The sequence below is a fragment of the Emys orbicularis genome, chromosome 3, assembly GCF_028017835.1.
Source record: "Emys orbicularis isolate rEmyOrb1 chromosome 3, rEmyOrb1.hap1, whole genome shotgun sequence".
In the NCBI taxonomy this organism is placed as follows: domain Eukaryota; kingdom Metazoa; phylum Chordata; order Testudines; family Emydidae; genus Emys; species Emys orbicularis.
Genome location: NC_088685.1, coordinates 58477643 through 58504559, shown reverse-complemented (window position 1 = coordinate 58504559; position 26917 = coordinate 58477643). Strand labels below are relative to the sequence as shown.

The 26917-nt window shown below is 44.1% G+C and overlaps 1 protein-coding gene across 1 annotated transcript in view; it reads right to left on the bottom strand.

Moving 5' to 3' along the window:
- Positions 1-12699: 12699 nt before the first annotated feature.
- The window catches only part of FAM135A (family with sequence similarity 135 member A), a 153936-nt gene continuing 139718 nt past the window's right edge, over positions 12700-26917 (bottom strand). The window contains exons 21-22 of the mRNA XM_065400926.1: positions 13723-13836; positions 12700-13042 (exon numbers count right to left, since the gene is read on the bottom strand). Coding sequence (XP_065256998.1) covers positions 12837-13042; positions 13723-13836 — 320 coding nt within the window. The 3' untranslated portion in view covers positions 12700-12836. The remainder of the gene's footprint in view (positions 13043-13722; positions 13837-26917) is intronic.

Here is a 26917-nt window from a genome sequence, read left to right as displayed (position 1 = left end):
GGCGCCGGGCTACGCTGCGGGAGGGGGCAGTGCTGGGGGAGCAGCGCAGAGTGGGACAGCCGCAGACTGCCACATTCCCGCCAGCCCGGATCTTCGCGCGCCCCAAATTCTCCCTGTTCCTCCCTCCGGCCCGGCAGGCGGGTGACGCGTGTCGGGGAGTCTAAGGAAGGTCGCGACCCTGCCGCTGTTCCCCGCCCGATTCACGGCTCTCCCCAGAAATGGGGGTGAGGGGCTCACGGCTGGATGCCCAGCAGCAGGGGAGCGCAGCAAAGTAGCTCTAGCAAAGCGGTGTTTACAGCACATTTCTCATAAACCAGTGTGTGAACCCCTTCACTACTCACGTTAATAACAAAGCGTGTTGAAGTTTCCGATGCAGAAGGGACACAGGACTAGGCCAGAACTATCCACTTCAACATCACAAATCCCTCAGCTACTCCAGTCAGTGAGAGGTGCTTCAGAAATACTTGTAAACGGGCCCCGCTCTCCCTCCATTAGGGCCCTCACTGAAAATAGTGGAAAAACCTATTCCGTGCAGTAAGTGCAAGACATGCTTCTAGAATGAAGAGGAGTCAAGAGGAATACAGGTGGCACCACTCAAACAGAAAAATTGTTACAGTCTGCCCCCTTCCCCTACTGGGAAAATAAAAGTCTGGAGAATTTAGGTAGAGGAACACACAAAAGCACAGTCAAGAAGATAAAGCTCCTGTTGTCCCTTTGTCTACAAACAGAATGTACCAATCTTCACTAAATCTCCATGACTCTCTTCTATCCACACTCAAATTTAAGTGTTTTATATTGATTTAGCTTAAGTCAATCCCTGATCAGAGTAAGTTAAATCAATATAAAGCATGCTTAAATCAGCCTGAGAAAGTGCCCACACACTAAGGCCTGGTCTACACTAACCCCCAAATTCGAACTAAGGTACGCAACTTCAGCTACAACATACCTTAGTTCGAACTTACCGTGGTTCAGACGCGGTCCACACGCGGCAGGCAGGCTCCCCGTCGACTCCGCGGTACTCCTCTCGCCGAGCTGGAGTACCGCAGTCGACGGCGAGCGCTTTTCCGGGATCGATTTATCGCGTCCAGACCAGACGCGATAAATCGAACCCGGAACTTCGATTGCCAGCCGTCGAACTACCGCGGTAGTGTAGACCTGGCCTTAGACTCAAGTGGTTTAACTGCATCCATTTCTAAAAACAATTTACATTAATTAAATTAAACTTTTGTGGGTACATACAGCCTAAGCTATTGTGGGCAAAAGAAAAAAAACAATCATGTAGGAAGTATTACAAAACACTGACCATTCTTGCTAATACATTCACTTTTTCAAGCCCATAAGGATAAAATAATACTATAGGATCAATTATAGAACAATTTTTTCACCTAAAAATTAGTTGAGGCATGAAAAGCCGGGTTTGGTGTATTCTGCAAACACAGAACTTACTTCTTGAGCCTGTAAGTGTGGATATAACACTGAAAACATGAATTGAATGTAACTGATGAAGTGATATCTTTCTGAGGCTGCAGAGAGTCTTGAAACAATAGTTCTGAGATGTGTGAACTGCCCCAATTACTCAATCAGGGCCCTGTGAACTCTGCAATTCCACAACCAGTTGACATTTTCCCAAGAAGCTACAGAATCCAACCATTTTACTGTAGAATTTGCCATTTGCTGCAGCTAAGTGTCTGACATTCTGTTTTCTGCTTCCCTGCACCAAAAGAACGTGCCTGCCATCGTCTAGTGGGTTTTGCTGCAAAATATGTAGGGCCCTTTGTTTTTGGTTTTTATTTTTTTTCTGGGAATTTATCAGTGTTTATTACTACAACAAAAAATAGGTGAAAATCAGTGGAAAAAACTATTCATTTTTTGGGGTAACTATTGGGGTTTATTTTGGTGAACGGAAGGACCAGGGGGAAAAGTATTGAGTAGATTAATGCTTTGATGAATGGAATTCAATGTGGTTTGCTGCAGAACTAAAACAGAACTCAAAACACAATGCCACCCGTGAGTTTAAGAAAAAAAACCCTCCAGTCCCCAAGTAAAACTTTTAATTTGAATAGTTTACTGTTGTAGACTTAGTACTATTAGCTTATAAATATTTACATTTAATAATTGGGTCACATGATTTGCAATGCATACACACCACTGTTAGAATCATAGAATATCAGGGTTAGAAGGGACCTCAGGAGGTCATCTAGTCCAACCCCCTGCTCAAAGCAGGCCCAATGCCCAGACAGATTTTTACCCCAGTTCCCTAAATGGCCCCCTTAAGGATTAAACTCACAACCCTGGGTTTAGCAGGCCAATGCTTGAACCACTGAGCTATCCCTCCCCCCCAGATTGCCCCATTACTTTAGGGTCACTCATTTATTAGGGTTACTCTTCTGGGGGGGGGCAGTGGGAGGGGGTTTCAGTAATTCTATCAATGTACTGCTTGTGTCACTTGTGTTCTCACACTGAGCTCTACTTCTCCCTTTTGCAAGTTCCCTCCCAATAGAGCTATCCTGCAGGGTTCCCAAGGCTGGATTCTTCCAGTCCTAGAATCAGATGAACACACACATTAATAGAGCGCGTCTGAGAGGACCAGGTTAATCAGCACTCCCAAGCTGACCCCTCATATGTCCCTGGACTCAGTAGGCTGGGTTGAGCAGCACTTCCAAGCTGTCATCCTCATATGCCATGGGCACTGCACCGAAATAGAGTATGCCTGAGCATGCTAGGTCAAGCAGCACTTTCAAGCTCCCAGTCTTATATTCCCCTGGACTCATCAGGCTGGGTCGAGCAGCACTTCCAAGCTGCCACCCTCATATGCCCCAGGTTCAGTACGTCCCTATCCCCACTTCACGTTACAATTGTTCTGGTAGTAACCTACAGGATTTTGGGGCGCTGCAGGGATCTTTAGCTTAGGCACGAGGAACGTTGCTGCAGAAAGAGAGAGAAAAAGAAGCAACTAGATTTATTGCCAGGTAATAACCCTACAAGGGGAGCCAAACAAACAGAACAGTTAGATTTAATATTCTAACAAGTTTGATTACAAAAGTCAGGTTTAGAAAACTATAACTGATCACACAAGTCAGGGTCAGAAGGCTGTTCCAAGAGAGAGAGCTGGGTTCTCACCACTCTGTGAAGCTTGAATCAATCGGGGTTCCCAGGTGGTGATGGTGGTAGCTGAGGGTCCAGAGTGCTAGAGACAGGCATAGCCCCCAACAGGATCAGTCAGGAGAAGATGAAGTCCCAATGGAACTGATGCAGTTTTTGGATCCAGGCATCAGAGCACTTACTTGAGCCTGGGTAGGGGTTTTTGTAAAGAAAGAACAATGGTTCAAGGGAGAACACTAGATTTGTTTATGGGTAAACTGATGGCTCAAGGGAATATACCAAAGTTGTTTTGTTCAGTGTAGACAATAGGAACTGATCATTCCTGGCTCTGGGCGGTGTTTCTTCGAGGGAGCTCACAATGCAATTAGGCAGCTTCAGTATTTTGGATACCAATAAAGGATTTATTACTAGAATTGGTCTGATAACTACTGAGCTGGATGTGTGGAGGCGTGGGTTCATTAACATCTGGAGCAGAGATCCCCCATCATGCAGTGCTTCCCAGCTATTCTGGTCTCAGAGTTCAGTGCAGTTCTTGCCTTGGAATCTATTCTCCATTCTGCATGCTAATGGAGATGCCTCCCTGTCCCATCTTCAATGCAAACGAGGCTAGGGGAGTTTTCTTAATCCTGTCACCCTTCTTTGGAGGGGTTTAGGTTTGTCTTCCACTGCCTTTTAATTGCTTTTTGTAAGTCTTTCTTCTGATCAGCTTTGGTTCAAACAGAGGCTGGGGGGGGGGAGGGGGGAGGGAAGGTCTTTCGTGAGTCAGACAGACTGGACACTGCGCCCTGGTTCCCTAAGAACACAACTTCATCCTTTTCTCCTGTTTTTGTTTTTTAAAAACTTTCAAATACTTCCTTGTGTTCTGAAACATATTCTGATACAGATTTTCATTTTCTTCCCATTTTAGTGTGTCAAATCTTTAAACCGTTATCTGCTGACAGCTTGAAATATGTATATGGTAGGCGTAATAGTCATCAGTACGTTCAGATGTGCACACTTCAGAGCTTGTGTGTGTGCGCCTGTTTGTTTACTGTGTGTGTCTTCTAGATTAATACATAACCTTACTTCAACAGGCAGCTTTGCATATACACGGAGACTAATGTATTACCGTAATACATATATATCATGCAATGTATTGTATTTTCCAAATAAGACAAGTTAATTTTATATACTTGACTGATACAAATATAGGGTGAAAATCGGGAAAAAAAACAAATAATACTTTTTGTAAAACCCAGGATTTTTTCTGTAAAAATAGGTTTAAACTGAAAATGGAGGGACTTAAAAATGTAGTAATTTCTGCTGCAGAATTTGGTCCCATTGTTTTGGCTATGAACAGCAGAGATATGAAGATGAGCTGAAGGTAGGGACTGAAAAAGAAAGTCAAAAGCCCTCTTTTCCATTGCCAAAAAGGCGGAAGGTGAATAGTGTGTGAAGACATCAGTTCCAGGAGAAGGAGAGTGGGTGAAAAAATCCCCCTTCACTCATAGGAAAAGACAGGTACCTTTTTGTAACTGTTGCTCTTTGAGATGTGTTGCTCATGTCCATTCCAATGTAGATGTTTGTGCTCGCCACATGCACTGGTGCCGGAAGTTTTTCCCTCAGTGGTATCTGTAGGGGACCGAAGCTGGCGCCCTCTGGAGTGGCGTGCGTATGCAACAGTATAAGGGGCGCCACTGGCTCCCCCCTCCCTCAGTTCCTTCTTTCCAGAAACTTCGAAAGTGAGGAAAGAGGGTGGGTCATGGAATGGACATGAGCAACACATCTAGTGAACAACAGTTATAAAAAGGTAACAGTCTTTGCTTCCTCATATGCATTCCTTTGTAGGTGACTCCCAAGCAGTAGCACCAGAGTCCATGAACCTGTCAATTGCAACACAACTCTGCCGAAGCCAGCATCATCTCTGGCTTGATGGGTGATGGTGTAATGCATCGTGAACATGTGCACTGAAGACCACATCGCGGCCCTGCATATATCCTGGATAGAGACATGCGTCAGAAAGGTAGTGGACCTCGTCTCTCTAAAATACCGTATACAGGGGCTCCGTAGTGAGGGCTTTAATCTCGAAGACACGCCTCACTGAGGTAATCGCTACAAGGAATGGAACCTTCCATGACAGGTGGGAAAGGGAACAAGAAGCCATGGGCTCAAAGGGAAGACCCGTGAGCCTGGAGAGGACTAGGTTGATGTCCCATTGGGGAACCACATCCCAGATCGGCAGAAAGAACTTTTCAAGGCCCTTCAGGAACCTGATCAACATCTCATGCGAGAATACCGATTTACCCTGGACACAAGGACGGAAGGCCAATATGGCTGCCAGGTGCACCTTGACTGAAGAGAAGGCGAGGCCCTGGTGCTTTAAGTGAAGCAAGTAATCCAGGATGGACTGCAGAGATGACTGGGTCGGGGAGATATTGCCCTCCGATGCCCAGCAGGAGAAACTCTTCCACTTTGCCAAGTAACTCGCTCTGGTGGAGGGCTTTCTGCTTTCCAAGAGAACCTGCTGTACCTGACTAAAGCAGGCCTGTTCCTCTGGATTCAGCCACACAGCATCCATGCTGTAGGGTGGAGAGAGGCAAGGTTTGGGTGCAGAAGCCGACCATGATCCTGTGAGAGTAGGTCCGGGTGGCTGGGAAGTGGCCACGGGGCTGCCACAGCCAGGTCCCAATGCTGGCGAAGCCATGCTGGGGTGATCATGACTCATGCCTTGTCCCTCTTGATTTTTGAGAAGACTTTGCTGATGAGTGGAATTGGCAGGAAGGTGTACATCAGGTCCCGACCATGACAGGAGAAAACCATCGGAAAGTGAGCCTCTGCCGAGGCCTTGGAGAGAGCAGAACTGATGACGTTTTCTGTTCTGTCTGGTGGTGAACAAGTCCACTTGGGGAGTCCCCCACTTCTGTAAGAGCGCTCAGACACCCTCCGAATGGAGTGACCACTTGTGGTGAGAGAAGGACCTGCTGAGGTGATCCGCCAGCATGTTATGGATGCCGGGGAGGTGCAAGGCTTCCAGGTGGATTGCATGCTGAATGCAAAAGTCCCACAGACAGAGGACCTCCTGGCATACAGCTGATGAAAGCGCTTCCCCAGGCCTGTTGACATAGAACATAGAGGCCGTGTTGTCCGTCAACACCTGCACCACCCGACTGGACAGCTGGGGAAGGAAGACAGCACAGGCTAGATGAATGGCCCTGAGCTCCCTGATGTTTATAAGTAATGCAAGTTCCTCTCGAGGCCATAACCCTTGAGTCTGCAGGGTACCGAATTATGCTCCCCAACTGAGGTCAGATGCATCCAAAACCAGGGAGACCGTGGGTCACGGACTTGCAAATGGCACTCCTTCCAACAGCAACATCCACCACTGCAGAGAGGTAAGTACCCTTGGAGGGATCGTGATGAGCTTGTCCAGGTGATGTCTAGACTGACACCAACCACATTTGGAGGGGGGGGCAGCCTGTGTCTTGCTTGGCGGATAACATATGTACATGCTGCCATGTTACCCAATAATTTGAGACAGACTCAGGCCACGGTGAGTGGTGATGCTGGCAATGAGATCAGACATTGCCCTGAACCTGACCTCTGGCAGAAATGCTCTGGCTCGGGTAGAGTCGAGTACCACTCCAATAAACTCTATATCCTTTGGACAGGGATTAATGTTGATTTTTGTTTATCAGCAGGCCCAGAGCTTGACAAGTGGCTTGCAGCATCTTGATGCTGCACTGGACCTGGACCAGCCCTTTATGAGCCAGTCATCGAGGTAGGGGTAAATCTGGATATCCCGACATCTGAGGTAGGCTGCCACTATCAACACGCATTTCATAAACACTCTTGGCGCTGTTGCTAGGCCAAAGGGGAGCACCACAAATTGGTAATGGGTGATCCCAACTACAAAACCTAGGAACTGTCTGTGACCGTGGAATATCGATATGTGAAAGTAAGCATCTTTCAAATTGAGGGCAGCCTATTAGTCTACCGGATCCAGGGAAGGAAAGATGAAGGCCAGAGAGACCATGCGGAACTTCAACTTCTTGAGATACTTGTTGAGGTTCCACAGATCGAGGATGGAGCATAGACTTCTCTTGGCCTTTGGGATTAAAAAAATAGCAGGAGTAAAACCCATTCCCCCTTAAATGCAGTGGAACTCCCTCCACAGCTCCCATTTGCAGAAGGCCCTGTAGCTCCTGAGCGAGCAGATGCTCCTGAGAAGAGTCCCTGAAGAGGGACAGGGACAGGGGGGAGGATAGAAATAAACTGGAGGGTATATCCCCCTGCTACTGTGCTGAGGACCCATCGGTCCGATATTATAGCGGCCCAGGCAGGGAGGAAGGGGAATAGGCGGTTGTAAAATAATAGGGGAGCAGGATCCAGGACACAGGCTAGAAGATCGCCTTTGAGCGCACCCTCAAAATGCTTGCTTACCACCTGGTTGGTTATGGGTGGAGCTCGAGTGAGCAGAGCATGCCGGCTGATGGCCTTACTGGCACTTATAGCCTGTGCCCTTTTTGCAGAAGGGCTCTGATCAAGGATGGCTCTTGAACCTGTAGGTTTGCTATGGCTTAAACCACTTCCTTGTTGGCCCCGGCGTGCACAGGCCTAGGCAGTGCAAGCTAGCCCTTGAGTCTTTCAGGCCATGCAATTTACTGTCTGTTTGCTTGGAAAACAGTGCCGGGCCATCAAATGGGAAGTCCTGAATGGATTGTTGAACCTCCATCGAAAGGCCCGACGACTGCAACCAGGACGGCCCACCTCATCGAAATGGCCGAAGCCATAAGTCTGGGCCGCAGAGTCGGCTGCATCTGAGGCTGCTTGGAGGGCTGCCCTGGCCACCACCCTGCCCTCACCGAGGATAGCCAGGAATTCCTTCCTTGGTTCCTCTAGGAGCGAGTCTGAGAATGTAGCCATGGACTGCCAGATATTACAATCATAACAGCCAAGCAAGGTCTGATGGTTGGCCACTCTCAGCTGGATGTAGAATAAATTTTCTACCAAAAAGAGATCGAGCCTCTTTGCCTTCTTGTTCTTAGGTGTCGATCCCGATTGGCCCTGTCTATTGTGCTCATTGGCTGCTGACACAACGAGTGAGCTTGGGGCAGGGTGGGTATGAAGATACTCATACCTCTTAGCAGAGACATAGTATTTTCTTTCTGCCCGCTTGGAGATGGGGGGTACCGAGGAAAATGTCTGCCACAGGGCCTTAGTAATTTTCACCACTCCCTCGTGCACCGGCAATGCCACCCTAGAGGGGGCTGCTGCACTAGGGCTCCACCAGCTCCTTGGCTTCCAGCCCCAGGTTTGAGGCAACCCTCTTCAGGAGCTCCTGGTGGGCCATGGCATCATCCAGAGGAACTGGGTGAGAGGCCCCACTATTACCTCATCAGGAGAAGATGAGGAGGAGGCAGATACAGGTGGGTCTGCCAATTCTGCCGCATCTGCTGTGGGAGCCTCAGCTGAGGCTGGCTGGTCCTGGGGAACCTGCTCTGACTCCGCGTCCAAATCAGGGGGTGGGCGAGAGAATGTCGCCGATCGTTTGTTGGATGCCCCCGAGGCCGACCTATGCCCCAGCAACGGGTGGGGATATCCCCAAGGGTTCCAGAGTTGCCGGGGGCAGGCCAGCAGCCCTGGGACCAGACTGCCACTGGTGGCCCATCAGGGAATGCCAATGCCCCTGAGGGTAGCCCTGGCCTGCGGGCAGTGTCGCCTCCTTGCTGTCGGGAGCCTGAGGAGGGGAAGACTTGTCTTGGGGACCAGGTCGGTGCCAAGGCTGCCTGTTTATCCCAATCCCATCGGCTCTGGCTGCGGACCTCTGTTGAGGACCTGTACGAGGGCGATGGCTCTCAGTGCTGCGATCCCGGTGACCGCTGGCAGCGTTCAGCAAATTGGTGATGGTATCCCGGCAATCTATGCCTCATGCTTAGCAAGCGGTGCCACTCTGTAGAGCGGGAGTCAGAAGACCGACATATCATAGACCATCGATCGATGCGCCCATGGTGAACTGTACTGGCAAGCCGGTGACCTGTGATGGGGCTCCAGGGACCAGCGTCTTGACCCTCCGGAGCAGTGCCATGAGCTGAGAGAGCAGCTTGGGCACTCCTGGCACCAGGGCTCTGGGGACTGGTGCCGTGCCTCTGCGCCAGCCCACTGGCGATTGACGCCTAGAGTCTGATGAATGTTGCCTTGAGTCCGGGGACTGACGCCAGAAACTCTGGCAGACAAGCTGACCCATGTCTCGGGGCTGGTGGCACTGTTCAGGTGAGCGCTGATGGGGCACTCCTGCAGCAAGGAGCGGTGCTGCACTGATGGGGACCATTGAAAGGGTCCAAAGGCAAGTTTACCCCTTGAACAGGGCACCTCCGTGGCCAGCATGGGTGACACCAGCAGGGACAGAATGTCTTTAGCGGCCTGAAAGGCCTCCAGCATGGATGGCACCACCAGGTGCCGAGTGCCTCTGCTGCTTCCTGGGGTGGTGGGCAGGTCTTGGAGTCAGCTTGACCACTCAGTGGGAGTCGGCACCTGGCCACCATCTGGAGGGGAAGAGCTGGCCTGCGCGGGTCTGTGCTCTCCTCCATCTCTCTCTTTCCCTTTACAGGACGTAGGAGAACGTCCCATCCCGGCCTTTCTTTGCTTTTTAGCCGGTATTGTGGATGGGGATCGGCACCAGTATGAGGCTGGTGCTGGCGGTGCACTCCACACCAGGGCCATGCTGCTAGGAGCAAAGTCTGATCTGGTTGGCTCTGAGGCCAGTGAAGGGCCAATTCCATAAGGAGTGCTTGGAGACGAATGTCCTGCTCCTTTTTGGTCCACGGTCTGAAGCTCTTGCAGATGCAACAGTTGTCGCTAATGTGGGTTTCCCCTAAACACTTCAGACAGCTTCTATGGGAATCACTGACTGGCATGGGTTTCTTGCAACAGTCACAAGGTTCGAAGCCCAGGGACCAGGGCATGCCCATCCATAGGCTAAAGTCCCGCTCAGGACAACAAACTATCACTAACTCTATACTAAGGGTACTATAAAACTAGCAAAATTTTTAGCATCTATATACAAAAAGTTCACAACTAGGCAGTTGTGAGTTGAGAGGAGTAAGCTTGCCAAGGCAAGGAGATGTTCCAGCACCGTCACTGGCAGTAAGAAGGAACTGAGAGCGGCGGGAGCTGGTGGCGCCCCTTACATACACATGCCACCCCAGAGGGCACCAGAGCAGGTACCCTATGAATACCACCGAGGGAAAAACTTCCGGCGCCAGTGCATGTGGCGAGCACATACACCTACAATGGAATGGACATGAGCAAGCACTCGAAGAAGAACCAGGGGATTGGCTTTTTCTCATTTCTTTCAGGACATCCCAAACAAGCGTCCTGTTTCAGCAACTAGGGGTGTGCTCTCCAAATATTTCAGATAAGACTTGTTACAACTGGATTAACTCTGAAAGAGGATTCAAGCACAAAATGAATAATTCACCCAAATATTTAGATACACTACTCTCATTCTGTATGCAGATCTCCCAGTCATATTAATGGGAGTTTTTTGCAGTGACAAAGTTAGAATATTGCTGCCAACAGACTGCTGATTCATGGAAAAAGGTGTTATGGATCTCTCTTTTTTTCTCTCATTCTAAAGGCACCTCCAGTAGTAGCATAGTGCCATCTTAGACCATGTAGGGACACTGGTTCAGTATTGTCTCAAAAGAATAGGGCCTATGGAATTACCAGTACCATCCTACTACCTGCAACATCCGTTTTCCTTGTCATACAAATATAAACTAGGTCCAACTCTGCTTAAACTTGTAAGATCTGCCATTGCACAGGAAGTAGATGTGTGGCTGCACTGTCTTCTGCTGGATTAACTCCACTGGAATGCGATACACTTTTAGTTTGCCATGCTATGGCCAGATCTAAAGAAGCATCTTCTAACAGGTTTTAAAACTGTTTCTCCTCGTGTGTTAAAAATGGTATAATTTGATCAACATGAACCAGGCAAAACTATTTGCTAGAGTAGGTCCCTAAACTAATATTGCAGTTTACTGATGGCCAAAATATTTAGTTTCTTGTTGACAAAAATAGCTCCAAACATAATTCAAACATTTACTAGAACGTAAAATAAAATTTTAGAGTAATATGAGTGTAAAATACTATTTACAACCACTAATAAAATAGCCATTTTCACAGCTGAATGTATTAATTACGGTATTCTCTGTCAGCATCATAAGGACTTGCCTCATGCAACTCAATAATACAACGTTCTTTGAAGTGATCAAATGGCTGCATTGCTGACTAGTCTAAGGTGGTCTTTTGAAGCTTGTAAACTACAGAGAAAAAATAATTTTACAAAGATTACAAGAATAAACCCTATCAAAATGCAAGGTTACTTAATTATAAACTATTATTGATATAGCTAAGTGAAATAATACAAAATATATACAGCCTCCCAATATTTTGGAAACTAGCAAAAGATTTCAGTTTCTTTAATTTTCTAGTAGAGTCATTTGTTCATTTTATTAACACCAGATGCAATAACACAATGCTAAAAATAAACATGCATTAGTTATACAACCAATTTATATTTTTCAAAAAATTCTGTTCATTACAATTAGTGAATGCACATATTACCTCCTTTACACATTTAGTGCATTACTGTTTTAAACAGATAAAGGGGTAGGGAGGAGGAATTGAACTCAATGCTATTCAGCACCAGTAAAAAGTCAACAGACCTTTAACATTCCTGTATATCAAAAACATTTCATCTGCATCACTAAACATGTAAAGTTTATAATTTTGTTCCATTTCAAGATACCTTGATTTATATTTACAATACTTTGTAATCAACAAAACATTTTAAGAATATTCAAAAATTATCTAAATTCATAAAAGTATTGCAGAAATTTATTACATTTACTTATTTTACGTACATACAAGGAAGTCCATGTAAAAGGTTCATTTGAAGAACTGAACTGACAGAGTAAGAGCAATTTTATTTAATTTGCAAAACCCCAATTATTAGAAGGCAGCTGTCGTTTAGTTAAACATTCAAAAATCCCTAATTGCCGCTTACTTCTGAACACTAAAGTTCCAGTAATATACGTGAATATGTAAACCAACATGTTTTTGAGATCATCAGTAGAAAATGTATTTCCACAGGCATAACATGTTTAATGATGATGATGATTTTATAGAAAATTATTAGGATGTAGTGATATCTGAACAGACGACTCAGTTTGCTCATTAAAATAATGGTCTTTACCAGGATTTCAGATATAGCTGTTTTCAATGTATGATATTTTAGCAGCTAATTGTTTTTTCCAGTTAGACTTTCTACAATGCTAAAATATAACAATCAGATGCATAATACTTTATTAGAATTTTTAAATTCCAATTTATTTTGGCATCCATGCCTCTATTAAAATGTAGCCATATAGTATTGACTTTTGTAGTCTAAGAACCAATAATAAACCAACCAAATGTACATACTGTAATTTAATCTCCATTCAATTAGGTACCCAAAAATTAAGAAAAAGTAATAGAAAAGTAAAAAGAATCAAATAAAAAAATATTGCACAGCCACATTACCTAGAAAGTAAAATTGATGTTAAAAAAGCTCTAAACATGGATGATATAAATTATCTTCCATACAAAAGTATAAATATCTCTTAAAATACAGCTGCAGCTATACTTCAATACCACACATTATTTGATTCATCTGTTAATGAGGTAATAGTCAAGTCTCTTACAATGCTTTTCTTCTACTGGAAATATTTTAGGGCAGCAACCAGAAAGAACTTTTCTAAAAATATTTCTGAATCAAGAACAGCAATGTGTGCAGCTCTCCCTATGAGAGAATCGGCTGTATTGGGCAATGCATTGATGACATTGTAACGGACCAAATTACATTCCTTGTTTTGAAGAACTGGCAGAAGCAGGTTCTGGATCATTTCTGCATAAATTGGTCCTGTAAAAAAAAAAACCAAAAAATTATATTACATGCATCACCCAGAATGAGCTACAGTTATGTGTCCCTGAATATGAAAATATGAACACATTCTAGAAAACAGAGACCTATTTTATATTGTCTCGCTACTAAGAGAACATTTGAAATCTAATTTCCATAGACTTAAAAAAAAAAAAATCTTATAACCCATACATTTTATTGTTCGCATTTCATAGTGAAATTGTGTTTACCAGTACTAATTTATGATGACTCCAGAATATTTTGTCTATTTACTTTTCAGATAGATAATGCTATAGTATAAATGTGCCATAATATCTCATCATGAACTATAACCATACATTTTTCCGACTTAGGAAGGATCATTAACTTTCTTTTCACTGCTAGTATGGAATTGGGCCTCTGCTAAATAAAATCTGCCACCTTTTTTTTTTTTTTTTAAATATAAATTACAGACACTGTTCTGCTCCCAAAGTCAACAGCAAGGCTTCTGACTGACTTCAATGGGGATATGGTCGAGGCTCTACAATATCACTGTTTAAGTTTTAAAACAAAAAAGTGTGAGAAATCTTACATAGAAAATTTAATTATTTGAAAATAACAGTTTATTTATTTTGACATTTGTTATAAAGTTATCCATGGTCTAAAACACACAGAGACTTCACAGGCTACTCATTTATTACCTGATTGTTTATCTTTCAAAGCTGTTTTGCACATCTCTATGCGAGCAGAGTGATAAGGAACATAACGATCCTGCAGGGATCCCACTAGCACTATGTTTTTGAAGTAATGAAGACCTGCAGGAAGGGAAAGAAATGGTAAATATAAACAATATGCACCATTTGAAAATTTCTGCAAGATAAACATCATAAAAGATTCCAAACAGAAACCTGAGACTTATTTATTATTAGATATTGTAAAAAAGGAAAGGAGATTAATTTCATTCATTAGTGCTAAAAAAATAATATCCAATCAAGTTACATTTCAACCCTTCCAAGAACCCTGAACTTTTTCAAACAGCCAGAAATTATAGTCCAAAACCCAAACACTTTTCAAAAATAGTGAAATAAGAGACTTCTTGAAAGAAAGCAACCAAAGTGAAAGTTGTCTTTTGAAAGACTAGGCTTTTCCCACCCACGCAATAGGAGATGCCTGAGGCCCACAGACCCAAAAGAACACACGGTGGGCTTTTGCTTTCTTTGCTTTCTGGAGAGAGGCCTCCACACTTGACTTCCAAAAAGGTTCTCAATTTTTTATGCACTTTCTGATGGAATTCAGAGATTTACAGCCAAGTGGCTCTAGGAGCATATATCCTGGAGGCAGAAGCTCCCTCCACTGATCACTCAAATCAAAGGGTTAATACCAAGACAAGTCCACACCCTCATGAACAGTCTTTCAAATAGTTGTGACAATCACCAGTTTAAATGGTTTAGATGCAGGACAGCTGAGTGTTTTTTTCTGAAGCTGCCCTGCAAGCCCTAGTGGGCAGTTGGGTTTGCTTCAACCCTGAGTCCAGTGCTCAGCTTAAGGACTCCCCCCTAGATCAGTGGTGGGCAACCTAGGGCCTGTCAGGGTAATCCGCTGGTGGCCGCAAGACAGTTTGTTTACATTGACCGTCTGCAGGCACGGCCGCCTGCAGCTCCCAGTGGCCGCGGTTCGCTGTTTCCGGCCAATGGGAGCTGCGGGAAACAGCGGCCAGGACGTCCTGTGGCCCGTGCTGCTTCCCGCTGCTCCCATTGGCCGGGAACAGCGAACCACAGCTACTGGGAGCTGCGGGTGGCCGTGCCTATGGACAGTCAATGTAAACAAATTGTCTCACGTCCCACCAGTGGATCACCCTGATGCGCCGTGTGCGGCCCGTGGGTCGCAGGTTGCCCACCACTGCCCTAAATGTTTGCTTTGAAGATTTTCCTTTCAAACACTCTGTGCTAGATTTTGAGAGAATTTAGTAGACTCTCTCAAGATGCCCTGAGGGATTTGATGTATTTCACGAAGTAGGGCAGTGTGGGTGACATCTCCAGATAGATATGACACCTTACACACGATATCTGCAGCAAGTGTGTCTGCAGTCATCTTTCGCTGCATGGACCAGGGTGGATAAAAATTAATGGTTTAATTTTTTTTAAAAAAAATCTGATTTTTTATTTAAATTGGATTTTTAAAAATTTAATTTAAATACAACTTTATATTTCAAAATAAACATTTAAAATTAAACATGAAATTAACAACCTATGTTAAGACCTAAACTTACTGTCATGTATTAAAATCATTTAAATTAAATACAAAAAGTAATATTAAGCAATACATTTGCTGCCAAATTTTAAAGATAGCCAAACCACTGAACTGGTGGAAGTCCCTGGCCAAGCACCTAGAAGTAGACTTTGTTGGTGTGCATGCTGAACAAACTTTTGACAGCAGTAGCCTCTTCTGCAGGTGGAGAGAGAATATTTTCTTCATTTCAATCATTCAACTAGTCAGTTCAATGACTAGTTCATTCAAATTTAAGAAATCTATTGGGAGTTGAAGCAGGAAAAATTGTTTTCCTCTTCCAATCTATGAATAAAAACTAGGTATGAGAGGGAGTGATCCTACTAATTCTAAAATTTTGAAGGCCATGGTGACCAGAAACAAATCAGTTCACTGTATTTGCTTAATAAATCACTTAGATTTAAATAAAAAATGTGTGTTGATAAACTCTGGTATACTTTTTGTTCTTATATATTTAGCACTTTTATTTAATAAAAAAATTAAAATGCTGTTTTTGTGTACTTTAATTGAATTTGAATTTCTATGCAAATAGAACTTGACACAAATCCAACGTTTAAAAAAAGCTCATAATAAGAAATGCATCATTCACCATTTTCTAACATAAAAAATTAAGAATCTGAATAGATTTAAATTAAGCTATTCAATTGCTTATAGCTTAATTTAAATGTATTCAGATTCTTAATTTTTTATATTAGAAAATGGTGAATGATGCATTTCTTATTATGAGCTTTTTTTAAACGTTGGATTTGTGTCAAGTTCTATCTGGGTATCCTGGTGTATAGGGTATCCTGCTAGTTAGCAAAAAGAAGGACCAAATTTAGCGTAAAGGCTATATTTAGTTGCAAATAACATGACTTAATGGTTACCAACTAATAAGAATCAACCTTTCTTTAGGAAAGTAACTAAAAGTAACTAAAAAATACAAATGCAAAAAACACAATTAAAACACATTTAAATCAATCCACCGTAGTATGAACATAATTTGAAACTACTGAACTTCCTTTCTTCTCTCACTGGGGTCAAGGAAACCAATACCCTCTTTAAAGGAAGAACAAAGTGCCATGGCACTGAACAAGTGTCCGTTGATCAAAATGCATCATAGCCCTGAGCCGAGGCACTGAATGCCTCTAATCAAATGCATCAAAAGCACAGACATGCCCCAGAGAATACAGCAGCACCCAAAAGAGCAGAGGTATCCCAGAAAAACGTCCCAAAGTGGGGGGGGGGGGGGGAAGAGGGAGGAGAGAGAAAAATATGCTGAGGCAGAAAATCCTAGAACTATAAAGCTTGATACAGAGTATATGCATGGACGGAGAGTATCGCAGGCCAGGGGAGCCTAAGCCTCCCCAAACAGTCAAGCATGGTCCCTACCCACACTCCGCCCTGAGGCCCCTTCCTGCTTCCCGCTCTTCCCCCATGGCCCGAGCCCAGGCTGCTCCTCTTCCTACAAGCGGGCGGGGACTCAGGGTGGCTGGTGCTGGTGCTTGGGGCAGCCAGTGCTGGGGCCATCTGGGGCTTGGGGGTGCTCGGGCCGCCCGCCGAGCACTCCAGGGGCTAAGGGCGCTGGGGGGTGGGGGGTGGGGTGGCTCAGGCCAGTTGGCAGGCTGGGACTCGAGGCAGGGCTCCTCCAGCCATGGTGGACAGCTTGAGGCTTCGGGGTGGGAGGGGCGGGGCCTCAGGCAGAAGGGGTGGGGCCGGGGGCTAGCCTCCCCGAACGGGTGGTTCAGGCGCCACCCATGAGTACACGAGATCTTGGCTGCAGCCGTACAAGATAGCTTCCTAGCAGGAAAGAGAGTGTTTAAAGCCTGGGGATCCCAGCATGCCCCAGACAGGTTCCTTAATAACCTTGGTCAAGAAGAAAGTTAGTGGAAAGTTTCAAGGGCAGATGGTGATTGTGTGAGCAACCACCAGTTTGGGGGTCATGGTACATGCCACTATCACTGCCCTTAGATACCAAATAAACCTGTAAGAGCTCTGTCTGCATGCACTAGGGAAGTGAGATCCAGGAGTGAGAATCCTGCACAGATCATATCTTTAGAGAAACACTAAGATTTCTATAAGCAGAGAAGAAATGGTTCCTGAGAACTGTCCTGGAACGGAAAAAAAAAATAGTAATCCTACAAACTAGAAAAAACAAAAGGGTTCCTGTGCCCTGATGTGCGTGGCTAAGTATGAGAGAATACCTTTGATGTTTAAGAGTACATTGATTACAATTTAACCTGGTCATTTTTTCCTAGAACTACATTATGATTACTATACTTGTCATATGGGTTGGTTTTCCCTCCCGGCCCCAATTACCTCTAGAATATGCTTATACAGGTGTATTTGGTTAGGAGTTTGGCACAATGGCCTTCTAGCAACTTTTCTCCTTTCTTCTATTTTTTGCCACTATTTTCTCTATTCTTTAGGCTCAAACACATCTGCTACCATGCATCTGAGGGCAGAGGTATTCCTTAATGTTGAAAACCATAAATGTACAGTTTTATGTAGAGACCAGGCACTGATGCTATCATGTACAGTATGTGCATGCCAGCCCTTACTATTTCACAGGGATAGTTTGTTTGGTTCCGTCAGTTCTGTTATATAATCTGAAAGCTTCAATGAAGTCTGAATTATAAAAACATGTAAGCTTCCAGAAACAGAAATATCATCAGCAGGATCATACCTGTGCTCTGGGTAAAACAGCACATTATTATTAATTATATTTGAACAAAGAATTTCATTCTGTTGTCATTAGGTCTGCAGAGGATGTCCTGGACTGAACCTGATCCCTCCCTTTCCAGTAAGTACTGTATATGCCGGAACCTATGTCTGGCTCTACCTTCAGTTTTGGTATGGACGAGTATCTTTATTCATATAATGTTTCCTTTAAGAGGAGAGGGAGCTTATTATTTCATTTAAGAGGAGAGCGAGTGGTTATTAACCCATCTTATAGAATTCTACTTTTTGAAAAAAGGCTCACAGGGATGGGCAAGTAAACTCATATGCACCATAGCTTTGCCTTGTCTGCTAGAAGCTTGTGCAACTCTGGTATGTTGGATGGGTAAATCAGGTATCTGGAGGTGAATGGGTATTACTGAGAGATGATGTAGTATAGCTTCATTTCCTCTACAATTAAGATTAAGGTCTTCACACTTTTCATAGGAAAGTGGATGGGACATTTTGAATGGTTTTGTCTTACTGTAACAAAAGATGCACAGGTTCTTCTGAGGATTATTCAGAGAGGTTTTCCTTAAAATAACGGTAATCCAAGAGATTTTTGTTTTATGGCAGTCAAAGCCTCTACCAGAGATGGTAGCACCAACAATCATCAGAGAAGGAGTTCAAAGTAGGCCAAAACTCTGCAGCCGCTTGCAGTAGCGGGCAGATCCTCAACTGCAATGGAGTTATGACAATTTACACCAGATGAGGATCTGCTCCTACGTCTTCAATTGAATCATCAACATTGTTTGAGGTGATGATGTCTGAACATAAGAATGGCCATACTGGGTCAGACCCCATGGTCCATCTAGTCCAGTATCCTGTCTTCTGACAGTAGCCAATGCCAGGTGCCCCTGAGGGAATGAACAGAACAGGTAATTATCAAATGATCCAGACAACTGAACTACTCAGCCCTTAATAAGTCGGGTGGGAGAAGTCTTATAAGCTTTTTAAAATGTAGTTGACTTTTAATTTTTACACTGTATGGTATTTGGAAATCTGAGGTAGATAGGTAGGTAGGTATTTGGCCATGCAAGAGACTTGGCCAGAAAGGACAAGTCAAATCAATATCAGGGGAAAGTGACACTTCCCAGGGAAACCAGAGCTTGTCTACAAAGGCAGGAGACTTCTGGGATAGAGACAGTTCTCTGACTGATGAGCTCTTAGCCAATGGACCAAGATCAAGCTGGGTCTCTGAAGCAGTCAAAACTGACAGTTTGGAGCACTGTGAGCAAGAGACACAGACTCCCAGCTTTGCTGGACTGCACTGCCTCATTACAGGTCAAGCATTTACAAGGTATTTTTCTTTCACCTTTGTGGATTCATGTCATTTTCACTGAAATTGTAATTAGACTGCCTATAAAGTGTAGCTAAACTAAGGAATAGACTATTCTAGATAAAACAAGAGAAAGACAAGGACTTCCGTTTTGTGCCCTGTACAAGGCAGAGTGATACTAGGGAAGCTGGGAGAAAAAGGACAGTGCAAAAAAAAAGTAAAAGTGCAGTTTCATTTGTGCTCCTGCCTATTCATTATCTGACTAGACAAAGCACAGTTAGTATGGACTGTCCTGAAACAATCAGTGAAATGATATATTTTAATATACTGTGATTAATTACCTAACCTTTCATATTCAAAAAGAAAAATAATCTTCGGAGTATTTTGGTAATAGATTTGAAGACATCTAACTTGTCTAAGTAATTTTTTACTTGTTCTTTCCCTATTTTAGCCTCTGATCCTACCTCATTTTCACCTTGTTGGTGAAAACCGAAACAAAGAAGTCATTAAGCACCTCTGCCATTTCCACATTTTCTGTTACTGTTTTCCCCCCCATCATTGAGTAACGGGCTGTCATAACTATAAAGGGAAGGGTAACAGCTCTCCTGTGTACAGTACTAAAATCCCTCCTGGCCAGAGACTCCAAAATCCTTTTACCTGTAAAGGGTTAAGAAGCTCGGGTAATCTGGCTGACACCTGACCCAAAGGACCAATAAGGGGACAAGATACTTTCAAATCTTGGGGGGGGGAAAGGCTTGTGTGTGTGCTCTTTGTTTTAAGGGGTTGTTCGCTCTTGGGACTGAGAGGGACCAAACATCAATCCAGGTTCTCCCCATCTTTCTAAACAAGTCTCTCTTATTTCAAACTTGTAAGTAAAAAGCCAGGCAAGGCGTCTTAGTTTTACTTTATTTTCTCAACTTGTAAATGTACCTTTTACTAGAGTGTTTATCTTTGTTTGCTGTACTTTGAACCTAAGACAGAGGGGGGTCCTTTGAGCTCTTTAAGTTTGATTACCCTGTAAAGTTATTTTCCATACTAATTTTACAGAGATGATTTTTACCTTTTTCTTTAATTAAAAGCCTTCTTTTTAAGAACCTGATTGATTTCTCCTTGTTTTAAGATCCAAGGGGGTTTGGATCTGTATTCACCAGGAGTTGGTGAAAGGAAGGAGGGGGGAAGGGTCAATTTCTCCTTGTTTTAAGATCCAAGGGGGTTTGGATCTGTATTCACCAGGAGTTGGTGAAAGGAAGGAGGGGGGAAGGGTCAATTTCTCCTTGTTTTAAGATCCAAGGGGGTTTGAATCTGTATTCACCAGGAGTTGGTGAAAGGAAGGAGGGGGGAAGGGTCAATTTCTCCTTGTTTAAGATCCAAGGAGTTTGGATCTGTATTCACCAGGGAATTGGTGAGAGGTTTCTAAAAGCTTCCCGGGGTAGGGAATGGTGGCAGCGGACCAGAACTAAGCTGGTAGTTAAGCTTAGAAGTCCTCATGCAGGCCCCCACTCTTGTACCCTAAAGTTCAAAGTGGGGATACAGCCTTGACATGGTGGCAGAGGTGGGATCGTTTTAAACCCAAAAGCCAGTAAGAATTTTTTTTTTCCTTCTAGCTGCTTGGAAAGCAGAGCTGAAGGTAGATGCATATCTTATCTCTCCTTGCCTGAAGGCAAAGGTGTTAAGTTTTTTTTAACAAGGGGCTTTGTTAAGAAAAGGGTTCAAAGTGAGCAAACTTTGACTGGTAAAGGGAATTTACAAGCTTATGGGTAGTGGCTGGAGAGGGGCTTTAACCTGGTTTTGGGGCTTTCCCACTTGTTGGCACACCTCACAAGACCGGACATAATTAGCAACGTCCTTGCCCATTCCCTCCCAGTGGAAGGACTTCCCCAACCGGTCTTTGGTTCTGTTCACCCCAGAATGGCCACTGGGATGATCATGGGCTAAGCTCAAGAGCTTTACCCGATACTTAGTGGGAACTACCAACTGTCTTTGAGGATGCCAGTCTTCCTGGTGCCCACCAGAAAGAGTCTTCTTGTATAAAAGTCCTTGTTCTACAACAAACCGGGATCGGTTAGAAGAGCTGAGAGGCGGTGGGGTGCTTCGTGCCGCCGCCCAAGCTTTCTGAAGGCTGTCATCTGCTTTCTGCTTGGCCTGGAACTGTTCCCTTGATGCTGGAGACATTAGTTCCTTCTTGGACTGTGGACTGGGGCTTGGTCCCTCTGGAAGCAATGCAGGTGCTGGGGCTGTTTTCATTGACTGTGAACCGCTGTCCGCTGGTGCACTATGTGGTATTTTAGGCTCTGGCTGAGCCTCTTGGGTAGGGTTATCTGCTACTTCCACCAGTTCAGACTCGCTGGTGCCCTCTGGCATTGGAGTTGTAGACGGGTTTGCAAGCGCTGGACTCAGTGCTGGCAATGGTTCTGGTGCTGGTTGCGTTGCCAGTTCCGGTTCTGGGACTGGCTTTGGCTGGGTCTTTGGGATTGGATCCACTACGGCTGTTGCAGTTGTTGGCAGGGGATCCGGTTCCACCACCTGTGTTTGGGTCTCTGGTAACACGGACGGGGCCCTGGTGGACGGCTCAGGAACAGGGATGGGGGTGAAAGCTTGCTTAGCCTGGCTGCGGGTGACTATTCCCACACTCTTGGCTAGCTTTACATGGTTGGCCAAGTCTTCCCCCAGCAGCATGGGGATGGGATAATTGTCATAGACTGCAAAAGTCCACATTCCTGACCAGCCCTTGTACTGGACATGCAACTTGGCTGTAGGCAAGGTTACAGACTGTGACACGAAGGGTTGAATTGTCACTGTAGCCTTCGGGTTGATGAGTTTGGGGTTCACTAGGGATTGGTGGATAGTTGACACTTGTGCCCCAGTGTCCCTCCAAGCGATAACCTTCTTTCCGCCCACTCTCAAGGTTTTCCTTCGCTTCGAGGGTATGAGAGAGGCATCTGGGTCTGGGGATCTTTGGTGTGATTGGGGTGTAATGAACTGTAATCGGTTGGGGTTCTTGGGGCAGTGAGCCTTTATATGCCCCAGTTCATTACATTTAAAACATCGCCCTGCTAAGGTATCACCGGGGCGATGTTGGTTGATGGAGACTGGTGTGGTGGGGTGAGAAGGCGTCTGGGGTTTTCCTTGGGATGTGGGTGGGGCCTTGGGTTGTCCCCGGTGATAAGGTTTTGTTTCGGCTTGCCCCTTCTGATATTCGCTCCAACTGCTACTAGCTTTTTTCTTTTTTGTCACCTCCACCCATTTGGCTCCAATTTCTCCTTGTTTTAAGATCCAAGGGGGTTTGGATCTGTATTCACCAGGAGTTGGTGAAAGGAAGGAAGGGGGAAGGGTCAATTTCTCCTTGTTTTAAGATCCAAGGGGGTTTGGATCTGTATTCACCAGGAGTTGGTGAAAGGAAGGAGGGGGGAAGGGTCAATTTCTCCTTGTTTTAAGATCCAAGGGGGTTTGAATCTGTATTCACCAGGAGTTGGTGAAAGGAAGGAGGGGGGAAGGGTCAATTTCTCCTTGTTTAAGATCCAAGGAGTTTGGATCTGTATTCACCAGGGAATTGGTGAGAGGTTTCTAAAAGCTTCCCGGGGTAGGAAATGGTGGCAGCGGACCAAAACTAAGCTGGTAGTTAAGCTTAGAAGTCCTCATGCAGGCCCCCACTCTTGTACCCTAAAGTTCAAAGTGGGAATACAGCCTTAACACGGGCCTACCCTGTCCTTGGTCTTCTTGCTTCTAATGATGTTACCCTTTATGTCTCTAGCTAGTTTGATCTCATTTTGTGCCTTGGCCTTTCTAATTTTGTCCCTACGTACTTGTGTTATTTGTTTATATTCATTCTTTGTAATCCTAGTTTCCACTTTTTGTAGGACTCTTTTTTGATTTTTAGATCACTGAAGAACTCCTGGTTAAGCCAGGGTGGTCTCTTGCCATACTTCCAATCTTTCCTACGCAGTGGGATAGTTTACTCTTGTGCCCTTAATAATGTCTCTTTGAAAAACTGCCAACTGTCTTCTATTGTTTTTCCCCTTAGACTTGCTTCCCATGGGATCTTACCTACCAACTCCCTGAGTTTGCTAAAGTCTGCCTTCTTGAAATCCAGTGTCTTTATTTTGCTATTCTCCCTCCTAACATTCCTTAGAATCATAAACTCTACCATTTCATGATCACTTTCACCCAAGCTCCCTTCCACTTTCAAATTCTCAACCAGTTCCTCCCTATTTGTCAAAATAAAATCTAGCACAGCCTCTCCACCAGTAGCTTTCTCCATGTTCTGAAATAAAAAATTGTCTCCAATACATTCCATGAACTTGTTGGATAATCTGTGCTCCGCTCTGTTATTTTCCCAACAGATGTCTGAGTAGTTGAAGTCCCCCATCTCCACCAAGTCTGTGCTTTGGATGATTTTGTTAGTTTAAAAAAAGCCTCATTCACCTCTTCTTTCTGGTTTGGTGGTCTGTAGTAGACCCCTACCATGACATCACCGTTGTTTTTTACCCCTTTTATCTTTACCCAGAGACTTTCAGCAAGTCTAGGTTTTTCTTTTATGTTGATAAGGTAATGCTAGAACATGTAAGATTCCATTTTAAATTTTCGTGTATTTTTCATCTTTGTAGCAAAGATTTTTATGCATTGAACAGCTTGCATGTTATTGTAGCTGGCAAGCTGCTATAATTTCTTATCACAGTATGAAACAGACAATCATTTCTAAGATCCCAGAAATTAATAGACAGACTGTGACTGCTAAAGACAGGATAGGCAGATTTTAAGGATATTATTCCCAAAAGTAACGGCAGCATTTTAAATATTACCATCAAGAGAACAGCAACATTAGAAAACTGATCATCATGTTTGTAATAACCTTATAAAATTATGATAGCAGGAAAATTTCATTGGGTTAATAATGGTTTGTATATTGGCTTGTCCCTAAAATAACTGAAAACACAAAAGCTAATAAACACGAACTTGGACTCTTTTCCTTCTGAATTATCCTGTTTCTCAATCCTCATCTGCAGATTTTAAAATGCTAATAAGTTTCAAGAGCTCAAACCCAGAATAAACTTGTAATTGAAGGGCAAAAAGATGTAAGAAAAACTATTGAGGTACAGAATCCTGATATAAAATATTACAAAGTTTTCCTGGGAGACAATGGATCGGTGTTTACGATGGGTCCCCGGTAAGTATCCCGCTGCAGCTCATCTGTGGTCTGGAGAAACAGACGATCTAACTAGTAGATCAAATTTAAGGATTATCACAAATTTCAGTCAACTGGTCAAACATATTCCTGACAATGATTTTCTAGACATAGGTCTGGTACTTAAGGTCCTCCAGCTGAATGTTGAAGGGTTGTCTGCTGCCAAATGGGAACTTATTGGTGTTCTGGCAAAGGAAGTTCTGACTGACATCATTTGTCTACAAGAAACTCACATTGTGCTGAATGAAGCACATCAGTTTAAGATAATTGGTTTTGATCTGTTAAGTCCCAATCTCCATGTGAAACATGGTAGAGCCACTTACATCCATAGTAATATATCGGATGCTGTACATATTGAATCTTCACTCTTTTGCAACACAACTGAAGTTGTTGGGTTTCAAATTGCATATGTATATAAGCCACCGAATGAAACATGGGGTTCACAAGTCCTCCCAAGGCGTAAGCATCCAGCAGTATAGGTTGGCAACTTTAATAGTCATCATAACAAGTGGGGGTATGCGACTGCAGACCCAAACGATGAACAACTGTTGGGTGGGCAATAAATAATGATCTGGCACTGGTCTATGACACTAAGCAGCGTGGCACTTTCCATTCAGCACATTGGCATAGGGACTACTGCCCAGACCTGTGCTGGGTCACGTCGTTTGCCAATCACCCACAGCCAGTGGCATGTACTGTACTATTTTCCACACAGCCATCATTGTCCATCGTAGATTCAGATGGGAATACGTCTTCCAATTATAAGGAGCATTCCAAAGCCTAGATGGAACTTCCAGAAGGCAGATTAGGGCTCCTTTAAAGAGTATTTAGAACGGAGCATTGTAACCATCCCATTAAACATCATTTCCATGGAAGATGTAAACTGTCGCTTCTGTTGTGCCATTTTTAAAGCTGCAAGTGCAACAGATCCATGCAGCTTCCAACCAGTGTGCATTCCATGTTTGAACAAGGATTGTACAGACTTTCTGAGGCAGTATGAGTAGTCAGGTGATCCGGAGATTGCTGACTATCTTATAGAATCATTGGATGCTGCTTGCCAGGCTCAATAGGAGGAAGCGACATAAGCTGAAGACTGGTTCAGTTTTCCTTGATCTGACTGCAGCATATGATACGGTTTGGCACACAGACCTTTTGGTGAAATTGTCTAGAACTATGCCAAGTTGATTAGTATGTGCGATGGCTCTGCTTTTGAGAAATCACCATTTCCATGTGCATATTGGTGATAGAACAAGTGCTTGGAGGCACCAAAAGAACGGCCTCCTGCAAGGATCACGCTTATGTCTAAAGTTATTAAATTTGTATTCAAATGACCTACCATATATCAGGTCTCGTAAGTTTGTTTATGAAGACATATGTCTCGGCACTCAGTCACACTCCTTTGACATACTTGAGAGTGTTCTGAATGCAGATATGGCAGCTACGGCCAATTATTGTCGTCGGTGGCATCTGATACCAAGTGGAAATAAGACTGTGTCAAGTGTCTTTCACTTACATCATGCACAAGTGAGCCGAACATAGTTCTCAATGTTAACGAATAAAGCATTATTCACACCCAGTCTATCTAGGCATCACATTGGACATTGTGACCATCTTACAAAGACAACAACTAAGGTCAAAATGCTCAACAACCTGCTTGGAAAACTGGCCGGAAAGACACGGGGTGCCAACGCCCAAACATTACACACTTCAGCCTTGGCACTGTGTTACTCAGCGGCGGAGGACTACGCTCCAGTATGTGCTCGCTCATCTCACACGAAGATGATTGACATACAACTTAATTCCACCATGCATATTCAGGCACACTTACTCTATCACTAGTTCTCCGCAATATTGCTCTGCCCAGTGTTCATAGACAGGAAAGTGTAGCAAAGCTCGTGATGAAATTGTGTGATATGCCATATCTACTGTTAATTAAAATACTTGGTTAATCCACCACATAGTCGTCTGCCCTCACATCGCCTTGTGTGAATAAGTTTACTGGGTGAAAGGATTTACAGTAGAGGACACGTGGTGAGCTCCATGGTCTGCAGAGAAAGTGACAAATAATTATCTTGTCTCTGACCCCATTCAACGTCAACCCGGGTTTGATTTACCATGAAGGCAATGAAGCCTTCTGAACTGGTTTTGTACCAGACATGGAATTTGTGCAGCAGCGAAATTTTGGTGGCGTTTTAGAGACAGTTCTCTATGTCAGTGTGGGCAGCCACAAACCATGAGACACATTGTTGAGGACTGCAAAATGACAACTTCCTAGAGGTATTCGTGCCTTGAACATCATTGATAAGAACGTTGTGGCTTAGCTTTACCGGATTGCATACGCCAAATAAAGTTTTCCCGAATAAGATGGTTCTCATGAATTATTTTAAAAGCACAATTCACAATTGATAATGTGGTCATAAAATACAATTAAATTCCTCTTTCCTCCTTTCAG